The sequence below is a fragment of the Perca fluviatilis genome, chromosome 20, assembly GCF_010015445.1.
Source record: "Perca fluviatilis chromosome 20, GENO_Pfluv_1.0, whole genome shotgun sequence".
Lineage (NCBI taxonomy): Eukaryota > Metazoa > Chordata > Actinopteri > Perciformes > Percidae > Perca > Perca fluviatilis.
Genome location: NC_053131.1, coordinates 20,534,301 through 20,554,595, shown reverse-complemented (window position 1 = coordinate 20,554,595; position 20,295 = coordinate 20,534,301). Strand labels below are relative to the sequence as shown.

Here is a 20,295-nt window from a genome sequence, read left to right as displayed (position 1 = left end):
TATTTAACATATATTTTGCAACAATATTTTCAAAATGAACATGTGAAAAAAAAAAAAAAAAAAATATAGTATTGTGACCAAAAAGAAATCTATGCCCAGATGACACTGATCTTTCATTTTGTAAGTTTATCACTGCCTCGGGCTGAATCAGTCATTCCTCCTCTGTATCAATGGATGCTGGCTGCCCTGCTGCCTGCAGCTCTGCCTCATACTGCTTCTTCAGGCCCTTCAGATACATACGCAAGCTGTCAGGGTCCAGTCTGGAGTTCCTAGCAGTCTGCAGGAGGCGGGTGGCCAGGTGGTACACAGCTCTTTGCCTCTGTGTTTCCGGATCACTGTGATGTTTGGCCTAGAGCAATAATAAACAACACCATGGGTTGTGTCTCTTTACTCAGCACTTCTCTGATATAAAGCAGAATTATTTATGGGGGATATCTGTCATGAGAGGCCACGGTACAGCATTAGACTCACTCAGGGTCAAATATTGGTTTCTTGTACGTTAAAGCCAGTTTTCCTGTTTCACAAATGGACATGCTATAAAAGCACACGCTAAAATGTACTGTAAATAAAAGGCCCACAGAACAGGTTAAGGCACCAGAGATGGTAGGACAAATAGGCAAAACCTGATCTGAACCATACCAAAAGCTGCTGGCTAACTTTGGAGGCAATTATCTTTGCCTCTTGGATAATGTTTGAAGGAAGTGCAGTCATTTCTGCTGCTCTCAGACCTAGAAGAGCAAAAACAATCTGTTACAATTTTCATGATCAATTTCAACAGGATTGTACTAAGATTGCACTGACTCTACCATAGTGTCTTTCTTCAGAGCATCCTCGATTCAGCAGGTATGTATACACCACACTCTCTGTGCCAGTGTCACCACTGCGTGTGTGCTGAACCTCCATGTGCTGGTTCTCCACATTGGGATAAAGAGACTCGAGTTGGCACAGCTCCATAAAGTGTGTGGCAAACAGGGTGAATGCCTGCAAACAGCAGGGAAACAGCACACACCTTAAAATTGAAAACACTGGAAAACAAACACTATACACGTACTGACTTTACAGCTTTACTGTTGACTTAAGAGGTGTACCACAACAGACAATAACAAGTGAAATTATAAATATAGAGCATAGGAATCTAATTTATCTGTTTTTCATTTCACAGAAAGGAGTGTCAGTGCAGGACTGTATAAGTGCATACTCTACCTTGTGGCTAAGGAGGAACTCACAAACTGAGTGACAGATGCCAATGCCCTCCTCAGCACTGGTACCGCGTCCCAACTCGTCTATGATGATCAGGGACCTGTCACTTACATTGTGAATTATGTAAGAGATCTTTGGGGAGTAAAAATGCAGTGAATCATAATTTCACGATTTATTTTCCTCATATATGTTACTAAAGAACATGAGCAGCCCTAATGCTAAAAGAGAACACAAAAATACCTCCTTCATTTCCAACATGAAGGTGGAAGAGTTAGTTTCAAAATCATCATCCACACCAATTCTGGTGAAAACTTGATCAGCGACACGAAAAGAGGCATACTCAGCAGGGACAAAAGAACCTGCAATAATAATGCAAAGGCGTTACTCAAAAATCGAGACAAATCAATGCCTAGCACTTAGCATTCCAAATTCACGTGAGGCTAAAAGGTTTGCCGCTGCTGACCTATCTGAGCCATGATCTGACACAGCGCCACCTGTTTGAGGTAGGTGGATTTGCCGCTCATGTTGGGTCCAGTGATGATGACAAAGTTGCTGCCCTCGGAGATGTAGCTATTGTTCGATATAGGCTGCTGTCCAACTATTCTCTCCAGAATGGGGTGACGACCCTGCTTGATGGCCAGTGTGTCTGTGAACTCTGGGCGCACTGGCAGACACAGCAGAAAATAAGCAACAATCAAAAATACCTCTATTTGTTTGTATTCTGTTTATATAATAACTCTGTCATGCATTTCCATGGAATGATCAAAATGCATTAAAATACAGCAACACTGTACGAGTTAGTATTTGGCAATTTTGTTACAAACCTATATAGCCAGTAAACTGTGACTCAATTATTAGGTGTATGATTTCATCTATAGAATTGAATTCTTACGGTGTTACACTGAAAGGTGTGTCACAATATAATAAAAGCGGATTTCTGTGAGAGGTGTGTTCAATGGTTACAGCCAGCTAGCCCCTCTGCTGAGGAGATTTGTCTCAGTAAATACAGCGCAGCAGTGCACACTTATGTAACAAGGGTAATCTGAGTACAAGCTGGCTGGGATAGAGGGGGGGCAGGCAGTCAGCAAACGTCTATGGAGATACACTTTTAGACAGCTGAGGGGCAGCGCTCACCACCCACGTGGCTGGTGCTGCCCACAACCCACCAAAAAAAAAAGAGCTGAGGCCAGCAGAGCTGCCAAGCTCAGTGAAGCAGGGTGCTCCCTTGTGTGCACACAGCCCTCCCTCAGACAACAGATCAGACTTCTTTAAGGTTCATTTTACAGTTTGACTGACTCGAGAGTAGAAATAAACAGTGATCATACTTACCATAGTCTGAGATGGTGCAAGCATTGGCCAGTGACAGCAACATGTCGAGCATGGATACGGCATCAGAGAGCTTGTAAAGGCAGTGAATGTGCTCGTGGATAGTGCTGAGCAGTTGACATATCACCCTGTATGGAGACAGGTTAGATGCTGCAGGGGCATAGCACTGGAGGAAAATTAGCTAACAAACAGCACCCACCAGAGGACGAAAAGTAGAACACAATCAATTGAATCAGCGGGTAATAAGATAAAAACTTGCTTAGATAGAGAAATATAAAAACTTGCAGCTCCCCCTTTTAATGACTGAGTTGACTAATTGGTGGTTAAGGTCTTTGTCAGCTAAGGGGCCTTTTATCTGGGAAATAAAAGCCATTACAGTACAATAATAGTCCCATCTGTGGTGTCAAAACAAAATTGAAAGATAAGCTTGAACTTCGCCACATTTCTGCATTATCATATTCATCTTTGAAGCTGTCAAATCAATTTGACAGCTTCAATTAACTAATTACTCAAGGGAATTCTATGATTACTTAGCTAAGAAATCCTTTAGTTGAGGACAGCCCTTGTACAAATCCTTCTGTCTCTTTCAATATTCAGGAAAGTGTAATTAAGTGCCTACAATACATTACTGTGCACATTTGTAAGTCACAGGATCATGATCTCCTTACACATAGGACATGTGAAAGATCTCCCTCAGGGCCTCATCACAACGGTCATTCATCTTCATCAGGTCAGCAATAGTGAAGCCATAGTTGTTCTTGTGCTTGGTGACCTACAGTGGCAGATGTTGAAACCCAGCTTTTTTGTTCATTCAATGATTCAAACTTTATTGACCCCATTCTTCACTCACAGCTGAGCAAATTTTTTCTGTTTTTAGTTAGTCCGTTAGCTCTCAGTGTTTTCACCATGCCTGCCTTTAGTGGACTTTACCTTGATAAACTCAGAGGGGAGTTTCCCTTCAGGCAAGACCACTCCTTCAAGCTTCATCTGGATGAAGAAACCTCGAGCTGTGCTGAAGCTGGTACGCATTGGGAAACCGTATCTCTCCCCCATCTGGTTCACTAGCCCTGTGCAATACAATGCCATTTAACAAGCTTTGTTGTATAAATACTTTATACAAATATTGCAAACCAAAGATATTAACTGACAGAATACACACCTGCAATGTCGTCTACTATCTCAGTGTAAGCTCTGCGTGCAATGTCAAGGAACTCGTTGATATTTGGGCGGACAGCATAACACTTCTGGGTGCGCATGTTCAGGCTCCCCTTCAGGTAGGTAGCGTCATCATTAATTACAGTCTTGATCTGCTCTAGGATAATGTCAAACCTGAGGTGGACACAAATATATACAGTGGAAGAAGTCAGTAGACAGTACATGATAGTAAATGTATATATGACATAGGCACAAGGCTTGGTACCTGTTGTCTTCCAGTGAGGTGTAGTATGCCTTGAGCAGAGTTGTCTTGCAGTTCTTTAACACCATCTGTTCATAAAGTGTAATGCTTAAATGACTTACTATTTGACTTCTAACTAAATAACAATTAGTAAAATGCTTTTGCTTTTGTGGAGTAACATTTTGTTTCTAATTCTATCCATGGCTACAGGATGATTTTGAACACATTTTACAGACCCTTAACCGTGGCACCAGGTCCAATGTGTGTTTCAGCTGAATGACGTGTGTAATTTTTGCTTCAGCCACCTGAACCTGTAGAAATACAGCAATTTTGAGACATTTAGTTAGTAAAGCATTTCAAAACATACACACACACACACACACAAATTCACTCCATGCCAGACGTTCCATTGCGATAAAATCATCTTATACAATCATGAGTACTGAAGGTACTGTACATACTGTTTCCTGCTTTGGGATCTGGACAAGAACAGAGAGCAGCTGGTCAATGTCAAGGAAATGACCTATGGCTAAAGAGTAAAAAAGAAGAGACATTCAAATACTGTGTCATGCTCTCATTTTCAGTAAGCACATTATTGAATGTATGCTTAAAAGGTGCCCTGCCATACAAAACCATTTTTACTTGAATTTTTTGAAATATGTTAGGTCCATATGTGTTTGTGTTATGTTGTGAATGTGAAAATGAACTGCTACCTCCTTTGTCAGCTCCAGCCACTGAACAGAAATAAGCGGAGAAATCAGGCCAATTACAAAAGCTGGTCAGGCTGACATCATATTGCCTGAGCTCATTACTATTCATTAGCTCGCCCAGTTGGGCTGGGTAAAGGATTCTGACAGCCAGGCTCTAATTGGCTAGCTGTTAGCCAATCAGATTCGAACAGCTTAGCTTGTTGAATATTAATGAGAACTGGCAGAAATTGGGCAGAAATTGAGTCTTCCTGCTGGCTTCATATACCACGCTAGAATAGCTTGAAACAAGGTAACCAAGGCATTTTTTCCACAAAAAATGTTACAGAGTCCATGGTAGAACTTCAGACATTACCACAAAGTAATGAAATACGTGTGGCAGGGCACCTTTAAAAAAAGGTTGTGCTTATTCCTGACCATTCTTTAGGCCAAAAAAGAGCTCCTCATCCTGCAGCAACTCTCGTATGGTGTCCAAGCGTATGTTGATGGTGTCCACATCAACCAGAGGCTCCAGAATATTGGAGCGCAACCTTCTAGCACCACCAGGCGTTTTGGTGTGATTAAGTACTCCTAAAAGGGTATGCTCGCTCCTATAAAAAGATAAGCAGAGACAGACAGACTGAACACTTACTGTACATTATTATAAATGCACTACACATACAAAGATGGTGCTGTCATTGTCTTGCCCTCTTACCTGTGGTCTCTATTATTGACCACCAACTCCAAATTAGTGGCAGATGCTGAGTCAATCATTGCTGTCTGTTCACTCCCTTTAAAGCTCACTTTGAGAGACTTGGCAGCGTAGACGGAGTTCTGGATGAACTCTAAATATTTCAGCAAAGCAGCTGCTGCTGCTAGGCAATAATACCTGAACAAATAATGACATTTGGTCAACATTGTTACAGTACATCTATTTCTATACCATATTGTACTCAGTGGCGTACTTAGCTTGTACTTCCATGAGGACGGTGGCAAATTCTGGAGCACACAGCTGCTGAATGTACTCCAGTCCTTTCCTTTCATTAAAATACTTTCTTTGGATAGCAGTGAAAGCTACTCCCTGACAAAAAAAAAACATAATAAATTGCAAATATTACAGGAACACAACATGTCACGCACAATACACAGTTCACGGCAGTGCAGTGGTAACGTACAGTGAGCGAGTGAATGAGCCATTTACTTTATGCTTTGAAAAGTAGGCATTTTTACTCATAACATTTATATTCTGCATTGGTACCGGAAAGTTTTCCTTGATGAGGTTGAACAGCTTTGTCCCTTTCCCCTTCTCACTGGCTGTGTCTGGCATCAGTATTTCCAGTGGCACCAAGATGTGAATCTTGGTTATGACCTTCAGAAAAGTAACATATGACTGAGACAGGAGTTTCCTCTATTTTAGAGCCTCTGCTGAGTGTCAATCAAGCATGTAGGTTATAGCTTTTGACAATGCATGGGTTACCTTGGCATAGGTCCCAGTGTCTGCAAACTGCGAGAGTATAAGCTCTGGATATTTCAAGTTGAGACTGGCCATGCCAATCTCTCCCCTGGCCAAACCACGCCCTTCAACTACTGCCACAATCACAGATGCACCAGAGGTTGTGGTCGCAGAGGAGCAACTTGTTGCTGCAAAAACACAGAAATCAGAATAAGAAGCATGGCTTCATCCGTATTGACATGGTCAAACATTGTCTAGGGCTGAAGTACCAGTGTGATCAGTCACTGGTGTCCGTGCTGGGTGTGTGCCCGTAGCCACAGCAGACCCCGGGGTCCTCCTTTGTTTCGGTGTTCCTCCACGGCTGCGGTGGGAAGAGCTATCCGAGGTAGATGCAAAGAGTGCTGAATTGTTCCTGCCTAACCTGAGGCTGTGATGGAACTGACCTGTGTCAAGATAAAATATGAGGAGAGGGTCTGTGTCATATTTATGTTGATGCTGCCCACTGCCCAGAGACAAGGTTTTCAGTCTTACAAATGTGGCCCCATTGTCCTTCTACACATTTTAAAAAACAATATCAGAAATGCCATTATTATATCTTACTGTCTCTATCCTCGTTTTGTGTGCCATTGTTGTGAAAGTAAAAGATGCTAGCGTTAGCTTAAACTACTTTGGCTATCCATAACATCACCTGAGGTCACTCGGAGGAGCGATGGTCCATCGTTAAAGCTCGTACTGCCTTCATCTAAACTTTGATGGGATGAACCGGAGGAAGTTGATGCGGGAGCGTACGAGGTAGTTTCATTTAGTCCGCTTATGTCCATTGGGGACACCCCCCATGTTTGTCCACATTCTGGGGTGTCACCTACCTCCTCTGTGCTGCTACGAAACATTTTAAAACCTCGCAAAGGCAGGTTAATGGACGTATAAGACCAAACTCATTAATACATCTGTAAAATTCGGTGAATAGGTTAGTAACAACAAAAAGGCACCTATGTGGAAATCCTACCGGTAGCTACTGAAACCGCCACACCGAATGTACTTGCCAAATCTGCGCGCGAAGCCCGCGGAGCGCGCGGGAGATCATGCAGATACTAGCAACTAGCATCTGCGCATGTCAGTAACGTCACACTTTCAAACCAAGGCAATATTTATTTTTTATCCATATACAAATATTGCTTTATGTTGTCAATAGAAATATAAAACAAGTAAAAAAACAACCGATTGATTTACATTACTGACATATTTATTTAGCACATATTTTCAGATTTTGTTTATTGGTGCATTAATGCACTGGTAATATGACTGTTAATATTAATTTTACAGTCTACTATGATGTAACGTTAGGTTACCCCCTTACCTTAAGTAGGCTACACACAGGGATGCAGTGTGCTGTGTTGTTCAAAGCCATAGTAACATTTCATTTTCCTAATCTTGGAGATCAACAATAGCCGCAATATCCAACTAGCCGTGTCTATGGGCCCTCCATGGATAGTGAGCCGCCTATACACACATACAAAAAGAGCTAAACGCCTCAATAATTCAACATCAGACTAGGAAATGCGTTAGCCTCAGGAATCTCATATTAATAGTCACGTCTTCTTTTTTTCCTTTTTTTATGATGTTGAAGACCTATTAAATAATGAATTAATTATTTAATTAATTAATTAATCAATTTACATCTAAAACTTTTTTTTTACTTTCTTCAAATTGTGTAACCAAAACGAAGAGTGAGACCATTAATGTAATGAAAGTACCTTTTACTTAATTGTAGAGCTCTAGCAGTATACGGTAGATTAATGGAGCAACCCCTGACTTGTGGAGGTTACGCTCTTATTCTGGAAAAATCTGACCGGAAGTGTTCTACTTGTTCCTGCCGCGGCCAACATGGCGGCTGGCCCCGATGAGGTTGATTATTTTGTGAGAGAAATTGAGAAAAATGACGGGTGTACCTTGAAGGTGAAGCAGTGCTACTTAGGAGACGTTGGCTGCGTTGTTTGGGATGCAGCTATCGTTCTGGCAAAATATTTAGAGACAAAACAATTTTATGACCCGTCCTCAGGAGTGAACGTCTGGGCTGGCAGGAGCGTTGTGGAGTTAGGAGCTGGGACAGGAGTTGTTGGTCTGATGGCAGCAACACTGGGGTGAGATAGTTTGTGCGTGTCACTCTGTCGTTTAAATAGTAACGTTAATATACATATATCACCAACGTGTTGCAGTTTAACGACTAGCTAAGCTGCGTGTACTCCCTTGCTTTGCAGCGAGTGGAAAACAGCCTTGATATCCTTTTTAATTAATAACCTATAAGGCCAAAATATAGTTCTCATTGACGTGTAACGTTATTAAATCCCATAGAGCTCTAGTTACTGTGACAGACCTTGAGGATTTGCAGACGCTCCTGATGGTGAACATCCGGGAAAACCAGGCACTTATCAGTGGTGGATCCGTTACTGCCAAGGTACTGAAATGGTTTGTACTTATGTTTCGTTTTTTGGATTTCAATTATCCAAGCGGCATGCTCAACATATTGCAAGACATTTCCAAATGCTAACTTTTTGATGTCACCTCTACTACTAAGGGGTGAAGATGTGTCTGACTTCCAGCCTCCCCCACATTATGTCCTCATGGCAGATTGCATCTATTATGAGCAGGTACTTTAATATAGTTTTCTACTTAGGCTATTCAATTTAAACATGACCCTTTGCAAAATTGTGCATGTATCACCATCATTGCAAAACAAAACAAACGAAGTGTAGCACTGTATTTCTCTTTGTGACTTATGATTTATTTCCACACAGTCTATTGTTCCACTGGTGGAGAGCTTGAAGCTGCTCTCTGGACCAGAGACCTGCATTATTTGCTGCTATGAGCAACGCACAGAGGGCATCAACCCAAAAGTGGAAATGCAGTTTTTTGAGGTGAGAGACCAACTGTGTGTTCCATTTTTTTCAAATGCTAATAAATATGTAAATGCATATAAAGAAGCTGAGATATTTTACATTACCTCTCAGTGAGTCATTGTGGTGTTTTGTATTACCTTTTTAGTTGCTGCAACAAAACTTCAACTGTGAGGAGATCCCTTCAGACAAGCAAGACCCAGAGTTTAGTAGTCCAGACATCCGCATCCTGCACATCCGGAGAAAAGTCTGAGATTGTGTGGTCACATGGAGATGAGATTTAAGTCTGGCATGTGTATAATATTCAATGTTTATTTCTGCACTCTTTTTAACAGTTTTTTAAGAAAAACATGTTTCTAATGAAGAAACACTGGCCTGATATATATTGATTAAAAAAACATTGAAAAGCGAAACCATTGTTACAAAAATTTTTTTTTTCATACACTATAAACCAAGTTCAGACCAAGTTTTATTGGTCTGGGTAATTGTAGGGCTGCGAAGGTAGATGACGTGCAAGTACAGGCATGACAGACTGTGGTCATCTTTAATAAAATTAGTTATTTAAGATAGAGGGGTCACAAATAGACCAGGAAGGGGGTTTTTGTGTTCTTTTGGATATTTGAAATTGAGGATTAGTCTCGCAAATGTTTGTGATTTATTTTTTTTGTGCAAAACACAGTAACAGAGTTAAAGTCCAGAGTTTATAATAATAATAATAATAATAATAACTTATGTATACAGCACCTTTCATGAAACCCAAGGACACTTTACAGAATTACTGTGGCTAAGCTAAAGGAGGTTGTAGGCTGTGGTGAGCAGGTGGTGTTTCAGGAGTTTTTAAAAAATGTCTGCAGGTAGGGTGTTCCAGAGGGATGGGGCTGAAACTACAAACATGAGACTGACTGTGCTTTTGCTTTTAAGCACTGCCCTTTGTTCTGCTGTGCATGATTAAACATACATAGATGTGAATTTTTACATGTTAGATTGAAATTGTTAACCCCCAGAAATGAGCAGCTACAAAAGGCCATGAATTGCTGTCAGTGGTTTTCATCATAATTTACAGGATTTCTTCAAATTGTGAATGAGGTATGTCAATTCAGACATTGCGCATTTGAAACACTAGGTGGCAATCGTTGGTCAAAGTCCCCCAAAAAAGTTTTTGAATGTGTGTAAATGTTTAGTCTGTGCAATAAAACTGTAATTAGATTATTAATCATGAGGGCCGAGCTTGTTATCACATAACTAAATATGAACTTAAGTTGTGAAGACAATGTTGTTACTACATTAGAACTTACGACATTGGGAGAGGTGGGAAAATAAATCATGACTAAAATTCCTCAATCCATATGTTTATATGTATTGATATATATTTTAAAACTGAGGCCAACATAGTGTTTGCTAGCTCTCCTGAAAGCTTTTGCCCTCAATGCGAGGGGAATTCCACCCCAAGCCCTAGATTAGCTGGAAGATTATGGCTCTTTTTCAAGCATAAACCATGAAGTACGCCCCGTACTCCCACAGGCATGCAGGGGCCCCTCACAGCCTTTCATGCTGCTCTTTGTTTACACAGCGGTGCTGTAGTGTAATGAGCAGGGTGGCCTCCAATGCTCAGACCAAATAAATATATTAATGGTGAAGTTGATGGGGTGGGGTTGACACTAAAGGTCCCATAAGATACTCAAATCACTTTATGGAAGAATGCAAGTTTGATTATGCATTAATAAGATGCTCCTCATGCCCATCCTAATATTTCTCTATAGGGATCCAGGACTCCAAAGCTAACCTTGATTAACATCTGCTGAAACTGGACAGCAGGAACATCTGTGATGGCATTGTACCTCATCCTCGTGAATATTTCTTGATTAGATTTTTTATTTAAACAGAAACAAGTACCTTCATAATCCAACTTTAAGTAGATGCATTAGCTTTGTGTAGATTTAACGCCAAATCATTTAAATACAACATTGTGGACAGTTAACTCATCTGAAATACAAACAAATACAACCCTTCCTGTCCCACTAATAGATTATTAACCAATATCCCAACTGTGATTGTGAAAACTGTGTATGAGGATGGAGAGAGACAGACTGTGTGGTTGGGTTGAATCATAGTTTAACAATCTGACCCCTGAGACCCTGGACGGCCTTGGTCGATGATATGACCTATCACAAGAGGGATAGATTGAGATTAATGGCCTTTTTTTTCTTCTTTTTTACAGTTACTAAAATTACTACAGTGGATCATTTAAGACAATCACTCCCTGTGGCCCTTCACTGCCCTCTCATTTCTGCCTGGGGCAGCTGGACTGCTACAATCAGAGCCAGCCTACTATTGAGGTATCCTTTGGCTTTGACCAGGATATGTTCAACTAATTAATTTGACTCACAGCTGGTATTAAGTCCATGTCCCCCTGTGTGGCGGGGACAGGACCCAGAGGGGTTATTGGGAATATTAGAGGGGAGCTCCTCTATTCTGTGTCACCATTTCATCCTCCTGCCCAAGCCCACCCATAGCTCTCTCCCAGTCAAATCATTTAGAAATCTATTTTCCAGTCTCTCTGGTGCTCTCTCTTCCTTAAATATTAACCAAAAATAATTAAAATAGGGTAGCTATAGTCTTCTTGTGGTTGGCTAATTAGGCTAGCACTACAGGGGAATACAGGGAGGCTCAGAGTAAATGAGGACAGCCCACAGTGAAGCAGTGGTGTCTCTAATCTGTTATCATATACACATTACAGTTGATTCCGGTGACCATAAAAAATCATTACTGAACAGTAGCGTACATGCTGCATGCATTTTCTGCCAACAGATGGTGCTATTAGTAGAAATAACTCTTACCTTTGTGGAATACCTGCAGTACGAACAACACAGTTCAAGTCCTCATAAATAGCTGCATAGGAAACATGCAGTGCACTGCTATAACACAGGCTTATTATTTACATACAGTTTATTAATTATGGCATGATGATTGAATTTGTTGTGGCTGTTTTGTCTTTTTTTGTGTGTGATTAGTCTTACTGTTGTCTTTGAGATTTAATGTGCAATTCAACCCCAGGCCAGTCTGCACTTTCTACACACGAAACATAGTGAGAATCATCTGCATATCACCCCACCCGGTCCTTTTAAAACAATAAAACATTAGGGAGCAATGCAGCGCCCCTCCAAACCAGATGGGTGGACGAGAGTCTGACTCCGTGCAGCCTGTGTGATGTGCACCACTCTGCTGCATCACAGCCAAGTGACACAGAAGATCCTTTGTGTCACCATCCTCACGCTGCCTGGAGCCAAGAGACACTGTTCCAGAAAGGAAGACTCATTTTCTCACTAACTATTAGGGAGTGGCTCAAGAATAGACATCAAACTGGGCTGATTAAAAATAGAAGAAGGCTGCATAAATGTGTGACTCCTCTCATCCTGCAAAGGTACCCTCCACCTCCACTATCTCCCTTTCCACACACACAGATCATCTTTCTCTCTTTCACATGACAAACGGGCCGCACTGAACTTTATGCTCCGCAGACAGACAACAGGCTAGAGTTCCATTCTACAATAGAGTATTTGATTAGTGTTGTTTTGCAGCTCTGTCCCCATCTCCAATAATAAGATGCAACAACGCACTCTTTTTTTCAGTGGATTTTAAAGCAAGAGGTGGAAAGGTGCCAGTGAAGCAAAGCCCAACGGGACAACTAGCTTATAGAAACACAATGCTGACTCAAACCCCCGCAGGGGAACATGAGGAGGGCGGGGATGCTATTACGACAGCTGTGCTGCAGTTGAGGGAGGACACAAATTCAGTACTGTGAGAATATTGTGCATATATATTTGGGTTCTATAAATATAGATTCAGTGTGGCTCAAATGTGGTATCAGTAATAGTGTATTGATCCCTTGCTTGAAAGACCACCGTTCGTTATGTGGAGGCTTGACTGCCTGTGACTGGCTGCTGTCCCTCCGGCATTCTAGTGCAATGATGTATTTGTCATCATTAGGATGTGTGGCGGCCCAGCACCGAGGAGAAAATAGCAGAAGGGAGGTGCAGCATGTGTGTGTAGCGTTTCCCTGAGTCATTACTTCTCAGTAGTCTGAATCTGGACTGACTTGCCTTAGATGTGAGATTTTCTCCAAAGCACAATGCTGGTGTTGTCAAATCCAGAGACGCTGTCACTCAAAACATTGTCTCCTCTGTAATTACAGTGATCCTGTCAGATATACAAATGTAGTCAGTCATGGAGTGCGACAGTGTGGTAGCAAGCTGCTGAGGGAGGCCTTTGAGGTTGCTTTGCATGGATCATCATTTTGTCAGTCAGCGTGTGGAGGCTGTGAGTGATTACATGTGGCTGGTGGATACTGCTGCTGGGTGAATGACTCCTGTCTACGTTACTGTATACTTTGATGTTAAAGTCACCCTTCAGTGTTTCTGTGAGTGTTGAGGAAGTTATGTAAAGCCAAATTACAGATGCCACATGGCATAGGCCAGTGCTCTGCTGCATACTGTATGAATAAGTTGAATCTCAAAAACCTCCAATTGGTTTCATTTTGCTTTAGAAACAAATGCACTAAGTTGTTCCTCGCAGCCAAGAGACACAAGACACCTCAAGCTGCAGCACCATCTATAATGCCACCCCCACCCCCCCTTGTCCTTTAGCATTGCTTACATCTTAAAGGCAAGATGGTTAACACTCAGCTATGATCCTCTTTACTCTCTGTGTTACAGCTGGAAAAACACAGCATATGAGTCCAGGGACAAACTAGTTCACACTCTCGCACAGCTGAGGCAAACATCCTGCAATTCTCAAGAGGAACCATGTGGACACATTTTAGGTTTTCACAAAATGGAATATAAATAGAAGCCCTGAGGCTTAAAAAAAATGTAATGGGACTTAGATTGGATGGTTTTTTAAAGTGGAATAACCAACATGATTATAGGCCAGTGAGACTGTACCAACAAAACTGTATGGTTAGTGGCTCAAATTATGTAGTTAATGCTTGTATGAGCACTTTATCCATTAAAAAACAAATTGGTTATGTCATGTGGACATCCAGCCTTTCATAATAATTTTCTGGTTCTCTGAATTTGTAATTTCACCACAGCAAGTAACCTTCAGTTGCAGATATGAATGGAATGCATTTTGGACCAATGCCCAGAGTGCACCTTGGACTTCACAGTCTCACATTCTCAAACTTATTTAGCTGACCTATACCACAGCATAACCCCTATAAAAACCATAGCACATTTTTTTAGACTGTTTATGAATAAAACCTGCACCGACACACTTGCAGTCAAAACAAACTTAAATCACACCAACAATATAAACAGAAAGGAGTGCATCTGTGTAAAAAGGAAATAGGGGTTTGCATGTAGTGTGGCATTCAAGAGCATTAACCTCAGCAGGAAACCTGAAACAACTTTCAGCCACTTCCGTACATGTTTTACACTGAGCTCTGTGAGTTTATTGTTCAACAGCTCATTTGAAAAGGGATACTGAAGGTGCAGAGGACAGAGATAAGTTTCATAACCAAAAAGGCGTTTTTTTTACTGTCCTTGAACTAAGCTGTGTAAGCTATGGCTTGGAGTAGGTGTTCCATCCTACCATTTGGCAGATAAATAAACCGCTTTAGTAATAGTGTTCGCCAATGTGCACAAGAATATCTGTATCTGCAGGCATTTCAAACCCTACAGTGATTATCCAGCTGGGTGTGGCTGGCTGTTGAACTGTAGGCCAACATTAAACCAGCGATGACTATATTCACAACCCCCAGTCAGAAAGGACTATTACATTTGTGCTACCTGCGCAAATGTTACCATGCAGCTGTAGTTAAAAGGGAAGTGAAGACAAGTGAGGAAGACACACCACACCCCTTAAAACCACAAACATAACTCATGCTAGGTTTGTAGGCATGTAATGACCAGCGGTAATACCACTCACCACAGTTTTTCCTGATGCTGTTTTAAATCTTTGTTAGTTGACTAATGAAGGGCGAGTATGACGAGCTGCCATCGTGACAAAGGGGAAAAAGGTGTGTTTCTATATTGCAGAATTTTGCTCACAGAGAGTGGAGTCTCTTTCGATTTCTTCCCACCCTTCCTCTTTCTATGTCGAATAGAGGAACTAACTGGAAACTTGCAGCACAGTTAGCCACCTATGTGATACCGGAAAAAAACCAGGCCACACTGGCAGACATCCCATCACGTCGTTGTCATAGTACCCAACCCAACAAACAGGCATTTTGGCCAACTAAGACAAATCTGTCATAGACATTCTTGTGCAAACCAGTGGAAGTATTTTAGGTAATTTGCCATTTTGCATTGTGAATGATGACACCAATGAGTTATGAATATGAAGTAAGCTTTTGGTTTGTGAGATGCTAAATGAACATGTTGCTGTGCTGTAGTGAACACAATCATATTCAACCCCACCTTTGCAAAAGCTGAACAGTCTAAGACTTCTTAAGCATGAAGAATGAGACCTATTTCAAGAAGCTCTTATTAATGAGCTTTCTTCTATGACCTTTCCTCTCAGGAAGTGTAAGGAATTCCAGCCGAGCACAGAGGGAGTTGACAGAAGGGCCAGGGGGTCTCATCTTTACAGAGGAGAAGTCATAAAACATTGCTTACAGTCTCTGTCCTTGCCCCCAGGGGCCCCAGTCTTACCAATAAAGCTGTGAGGATCATATGGTTGTAATGAAGTGGTGGGAACCAAAGTGGCCATTACAGCCCAATTAAACTGCCATCAGCATCTAATGGAGGCCCTTGACCAAGCTGTCACTGAAAACAAGTATTTACAAATACCCTCAGAAGCTTGGCTACGTTCTCGACTTGCTTTGTTTGTGGCTGATCATTTCAATTATAGACCCTTTTTTTGTAATCGAGCATTTAAATCACAGCTGCGAGAGGTGTGTGGGTTGTGCTGAAGATCTTCTGTGGCAGTGGAGCCATATCTGTCTACGTCACCTGACCTGTGTGACGGAAACCTCTGTGGTGCTAAAGCAAACATCCTGAGGCCTCTACAGCAACTTGCTAAGCACCAGATGATATTCCAGACAGCCAATGCCACCGTGATTATACAGTCAAACACTTGTGGCTGCAGACACATGTAGGATACAGTGTCTGATTGTCAGTGAATGCTGCAAATACTTTCCTTGTATGCTTGAAGACAGTGTGCTGAAACTCTGTGCTTTTTGAACAACTTACATAGTACCGGTTTTTATGTGGATGTGTAACACAGGAAACAGTGCCCTTCAGTATGCTGAGTGGAAAAATACTAAAATATGCAGAATAACACTAACTAATCTTCTGTAGCCCGAAACACAGTAGTCAGACCATTTGTCACCATTAATCCTGTCTTTGCCAGGAGGGCAAACACACGTTAATCAGCTTGAATGAAAAACTCAAAACATTCTTTCACTGTGTCTACTAGTAAACAGTTGAACTGACAAATTCAACTATCAAAGTCATATTTTACTGAAATGATTATTCAGCAGCAGCAATAATTAAATGAGGTCTGTATTTTAGCAGAGTAGAAAAGGGTAATAATACAGACACCATCTTCCTAGAATGTTGAAAACTCTCCATAGATTGTGAAGAGATCACATAAACTTTTATAAGGTTATATAAATACACATAATGGCTGTAGTATTGTCATTATTACACACTCACTATGCCCATGATTATGTGAAAAAGAGTGAAACACATGGTTATGAGCAGGGGTGCACCGATCCGATATTAAGATTGGATATCTGTCCCGGTATTGACAAAATAGCTGGATCAGGGATCGAAAAAATTAACAGATCCACGGGCCGATCCAGTTGTTAGTTTTTTTTTCCCCTGTCGCACGTGTATCGCATGCTGGAAGAGTTGAGTTTACAAATAAATAAGAATTCAATACTATATGTTATTTTGTCTTAGTTAGGAAAGTAATGTTTAGTTAGGAAAGTCTGGTCCCTTTGGTCTCTTCCACATGGTGGAAGGAAGGTATAAGGTGAAAGGTATACAGTGTATTATTAATTCAACAACGGTACCAGATCGGTATCGGGTATCGACAGATACACAAAAGCCCAGGCGTCGGTATTTGGACTGAAAAAGTCAGATCGGTGCATCCCTAGTTGTGAGTGGCTCGTTCTTTTGAGAAGTGCAATAAATGGTCTCATTAGCAACCAGTGTGTCTTCACAGGCAACTCATAACTCACATTTTTATCCTATTACATTTCCCTTTCTCAACACCATCCCTGCATTAGTCAACAGACATCATTCTCACTGAGTGAAAAGAACTGCGACTCGCTTTTTAATGCCAGTCCCAACAAAAGCACACTCAGGAAGTTAGAGCTGACAGCTCAGCTTCAACTCCACTATGGCTCGCCACCAACATGCAACATTCAAAAAGAATTCACATTCAGCTGTATATCTCCACTGTCCCTCCAACTCTCATGCAAACTATATTGTGGCTCTGTTGTTGTTCCAAAAAGACCAGCGGTTGGACTTCCTGTTTTGTACATTTTCCCCCCATTTACTGGCAAGGCAATTGAGGCCAGAAACTTAGTCTAAGGGTGGACATAAACTCTTTGTGAAGAATCTGCCCAATATAACTAAACCCAAAGAAATGTTAACACTGCCACTGACTTCTGCTTTGAAATATGCGAATTCTTGAAACACTGTTTATATAGTAAGATACTCACACAGGCCTAGTCACAATAACTGCCGTTAATCCTTGAAAAACCAAACAAACAGACATAACAGATTTAAAATCACTTTTTTAATAAGACATTACAATGACATTGCTCTGTACATGGTTTCCCCAGTCAAAATAAGAGTAAGAGCTGCACCACAGGGTGTCTTCAACATTTCACCAGTAAACGGCTCCCTCTGACTGCACAACAGATGGACTCTGATGTAGGGTTACTGTACTTTCGTACTCATGCTACAGATATAGGCTATCATATAATGTCCCAAGACCGAGACTAATCAACTGTGGTATCAGATTGAGAGAGCTCAGAGCTGAATGACATTCCTTTGGAAAGATTGAGTCAACTGACTATGTGTTACCCAAAATCAAAAATGCATCCCAACAAGCATGTTTAAGAGTTACTGGAGGCCTGTTTGTTGAATATTCAGCACAATCAAGACCCACATAAGGGGACTGGGAGGTGTAACAAAACATATCTGAAGTAATTTGGTTTCTCTGATGTCAAGACATGACTATGAAATATAAGCTGTTGTGATTTTTTTCCCCCTCCCCCTTGCAGCAGTCAATACCATTGAGAAGAAATACTTTTCATCACAGTACTGTGTTAAAACAAATGTCAAAGTCCTTCTAGTATGCTACATGACTTTAAAGATCTCACCTCAGAAGAAGAAAAAAAAAAAAAAAGATCCAAGTTCAATGCACCAGAGACTGAAGAACCCTGAAACAAGTTTTAATCCAAGAATGACGATAAGAAAAACTTCAGCTTCATTAGAAAAATCATACAAAACAGGGAAAAGAATAGGCAAAGGTGGTGATCTCTGTGGCTTTAACATTAGGACCAATTCATTTAATATTCATCAAGCAAGCCCCAAGACAATGAATGTGATATAGGCCTGCTACAGAGAACAGGCATATTTAAGCCAGCGACCCCAGTTAAAGATAAATTAGTCAATGGGTAAACGTAGTATTAAAATAAAAAGGGAGATAATCAATTTTTTCTTAACCATACTCATTTTGAGAAGTTATTTGTTACTTGCAACGTTATTATAGTTTTGACCTAAAACAGTCAGCACTCAATCATTAAGATTTGTAATTTGAAGTTAGCCATGTCAAGCCCTCATACAGTCCATCACCTGTGGTCGCACAGGAGGGCTGAACATACCAATTCCTATCTCTGATGCGGGTCAATCCGAGCTTCTCTTGGATTTCGTGTGGCTTCATGGCATCAGGAAGGTCTTGCTTATTGGCGAAAATCAAGATGATGGCATCCCTCATCTCCCGGTCATTAATGATGCGGTGGAGTTCCTGCCTAGCCTCGTCGATGCGATCCCTGTCCGCGCAATCCACCACGAAAATTAACCCTTGGGTGCCTGTGTAGTAGTGTCGCCACAGAGGACGAATCTTATCTTGCCCTCCAACATCCCAGACGTTGAACTTGACATTTTTGTAGGTGACAGTCTCCACGTTGAAGCCGACTGTGGGGATTGTGGTGACAGACTGTCCGAGTTTCAGTTTGTAAAGGATTGTTGTCTTTCCAGCAGCATCAAGTCCAAGCATTAATATTCTCATCTCCTTGTTGCCAAATATTTTAGACAGCACTTTCCCCATTTTGAACTATTGTGCATAAATACTTTGTTCCTAACGAGAAAAATGTCCGATACCGTGCTGATGATTATTCACTTTGACTATAGCTTCCGTTTATGGGCTAACTTGTGAAAACATGACTCAGTGAAGAGCATATGTGGAGCGAAAAGTCAAAAATGCACACTCATGTTAAAACCTAACACATAGTACCTAAAGGCGTTTTACATGAAAGTCTGTGCGTCCTATGAAGTGCTGGGACATTTATGTTCAGAGTATCACAATGTTTCCAGGGCCTATACACAACATGGCACGGTTAGACTAGCTAAGAACTTGGCAGCAGCTGTTGCAGGACGTTCATTTTGTTGCCCAAATCAACATGAAGCTGCGTGACAGAGACAGGCCGTGGCGATTAAAAACTGCAGAGGGCAGACACGGTGTGTATATAAGGCCCCGAAAAAGCCGCGGTACTTGTGAGTTCCTTCTGGTGTCCGGTCCTCCTCATCGGGTGCGCCCTTGTTCTCTTCACCGCTGCCGGAGGAGAAAAGCAGCTTTCTGCGGCTAGTCCATCAAGCGTCGCGCCGGGTAACTTTAACGTGCTGTAAGGGACGTCTTCGAAACAAAATCCTCGGTGACTCAGTAACACATGTAGCCACTCATGGAACTCCGCTTCTTATCCCCCTGAAAAGAGATTTAGGAGGAGGGTCAGACATGCCAAATTAGCAAGCTAGCTAACGTTACCGCTCATGGCTGCTAAAGAGGGCTAGCCATAGCAAGCTAACATTAGCTAGCTCGTTGACTAGCAAGCTAGCCTTGAGCTAACTAGATAACGGTAGTTAGCTCTTGCAAACTAATCATATCTGGATAGAAAATACGTGCGGCAGTGACACAATGTTTGGCTCACATCTTTCTAAGTTGAGCACTTAAGAAATATAAGTATTTTACCTCCTATCTCCCCCTCCTGTCTCGATTAATACACCCAGCTCTCGTCTTTCTCCTTTAAGGCGAGCTGGTCGCAGTGCTGCTACACCGGAAAGGTGTGGAGCTGCATTAACCGCCACTTCCTCTCTTCTACTTCAT

General features: G+C 41.5%; 3 protein-coding genes across 4 annotated transcripts; 1 reads left to right on the top strand and 2 right to left on the bottom strand.

The window, feature by feature from the left end:
• Positions 1 to 96: 96 nt before the first annotated feature.
• msh4 (mutS homolog 4) lies at positions 97 to 7,202 on the bottom strand. Of its 2 annotated transcripts, none has more exons than XM_039786926.1 (20): positions 6,750 to 7,200; positions 6,331 to 6,504; positions 6,086 to 6,249; positions 5,867 to 5,977; positions 5,574 to 5,689; positions 5,324 to 5,497; positions 5,047 to 5,219; positions 4,384 to 4,451; positions 4,159 to 4,233; positions 3,947 to 4,011; positions 3,686 to 3,855; positions 3,457 to 3,593; positions 3,195 to 3,298; positions 2,530 to 2,654; positions 1,664 to 1,864; positions 1,441 to 1,559; positions 1,204 to 1,332; positions 807 to 981; positions 640 to 728; positions 97 to 349 (listed from the first exon to the last, which is right to left on the bottom strand). In XM_039786926.1, exons 1-20 carry the CDS (start codon positions 6,949 to 6,951, stop codon positions 152 to 154), a joined length of 2,769 nt encoding a protein of 922 aa, XP_039642860.1. In that variant the 5' UTR covers positions 6,952 to 7,200; the 3' UTR covers positions 97 to 151. The 2 variants fall into 2 exon arrangements, 1 of the variants encoding a protein (XP_039642860.1); XR_005637434.1 differs by having other exon boundaries at positions 222 to 349; positions 472 to 728; positions 6,750 to 7,202.
• A 707-nt stretch (positions 7,203 to 7,909) lies between these two features.
• vcpkmt (valosin containing protein lysine (K) methyltransferase) lies at positions 7,910 to 9,368 on the top strand. The gene is made up of 5 exons (XM_039786925.1): positions 7,910 to 8,202; positions 8,414 to 8,527; positions 8,637 to 8,709; positions 8,857 to 8,976; positions 9,104 to 9,368. The coding sequence occupies exons 1-5, from the start codon at positions 7,946 to 7,948 to the stop codon at positions 9,206 to 9,208; spliced, it is 669 nt and encodes a 222-aa protein (XP_039642859.1). The 5' UTR covers positions 7,910 to 7,945; the 3' UTR covers positions 9,209 to 9,368.
• An 8,316-nt stretch (positions 9,369 to 17,684) lies between these two features.
• arf6b (ADP-ribosylation factor 6b) lies at positions 17,685 to 20,295 on the bottom strand. The gene is made up of 2 exons (XM_039786733.1): positions 20,161 to 20,295; positions 17,685 to 19,896 (listed from the first exon to the last, which is right to left on the bottom strand). The coding sequence occupies exon 2, from the start codon at positions 19,240 to 19,242 to the stop codon at positions 18,715 to 18,717; it is 528 nt and encodes a 175-aa protein (XP_039642667.1). The 5' UTR covers positions 19,243 to 19,896; positions 20,161 to 20,295; the 3' UTR covers positions 17,685 to 18,714.

Bases quoted from the DNA above. Each gene is read 5' to 3' on its own strand.
- msh4 (XM_039786926.1), bottom strand. From the start codon at position 6,951: ATGTTTCGTAGCAGCACAGAGGAGGTAGGTGACACCCCAGAATGTGGA. The intron at 6,505-6,749 runs GTGATGTTATGG...ATCTTGACACAG, and splicing joins GCTCCTCCGAGTGACCTCAG to GTCAGTTCCATCACAGCCTC. The intron at 5,978-6,085 runs GTAACCCATGCA...ACTTTTCTGAAG, and splicing joins ACACTGGGACCTATGCCAAG to GTCATAACCAAGATTCACAT.
- arf6b (XM_039786733.1), bottom strand. From the start codon at position 19,242: ATGGGGAAAGTGCTGTCTAAAATATTTGGCAACAAGGAGATGAGAATA.
- vcpkmt (XM_039786925.1), top strand. From the start codon at position 7,946: ATGGCGGCTGGCCCCGATGAGGTTGATTATTTTGTGAGAGAAATTGAG. The intron at 8,528-8,636 runs GTTTGTACTTAT...TCTACTACTAAG, and splicing joins ACTGCCAAGGTACTGAAATG to GGGTGAAGATGTGTCTGACT. The intron at 8,710-8,856 runs GTACTTTAATAT...ATTTCCACACAG, and splicing joins ATTGCATCTATTATGAGCAG to TCTATTGTTCCACTGGTGGA.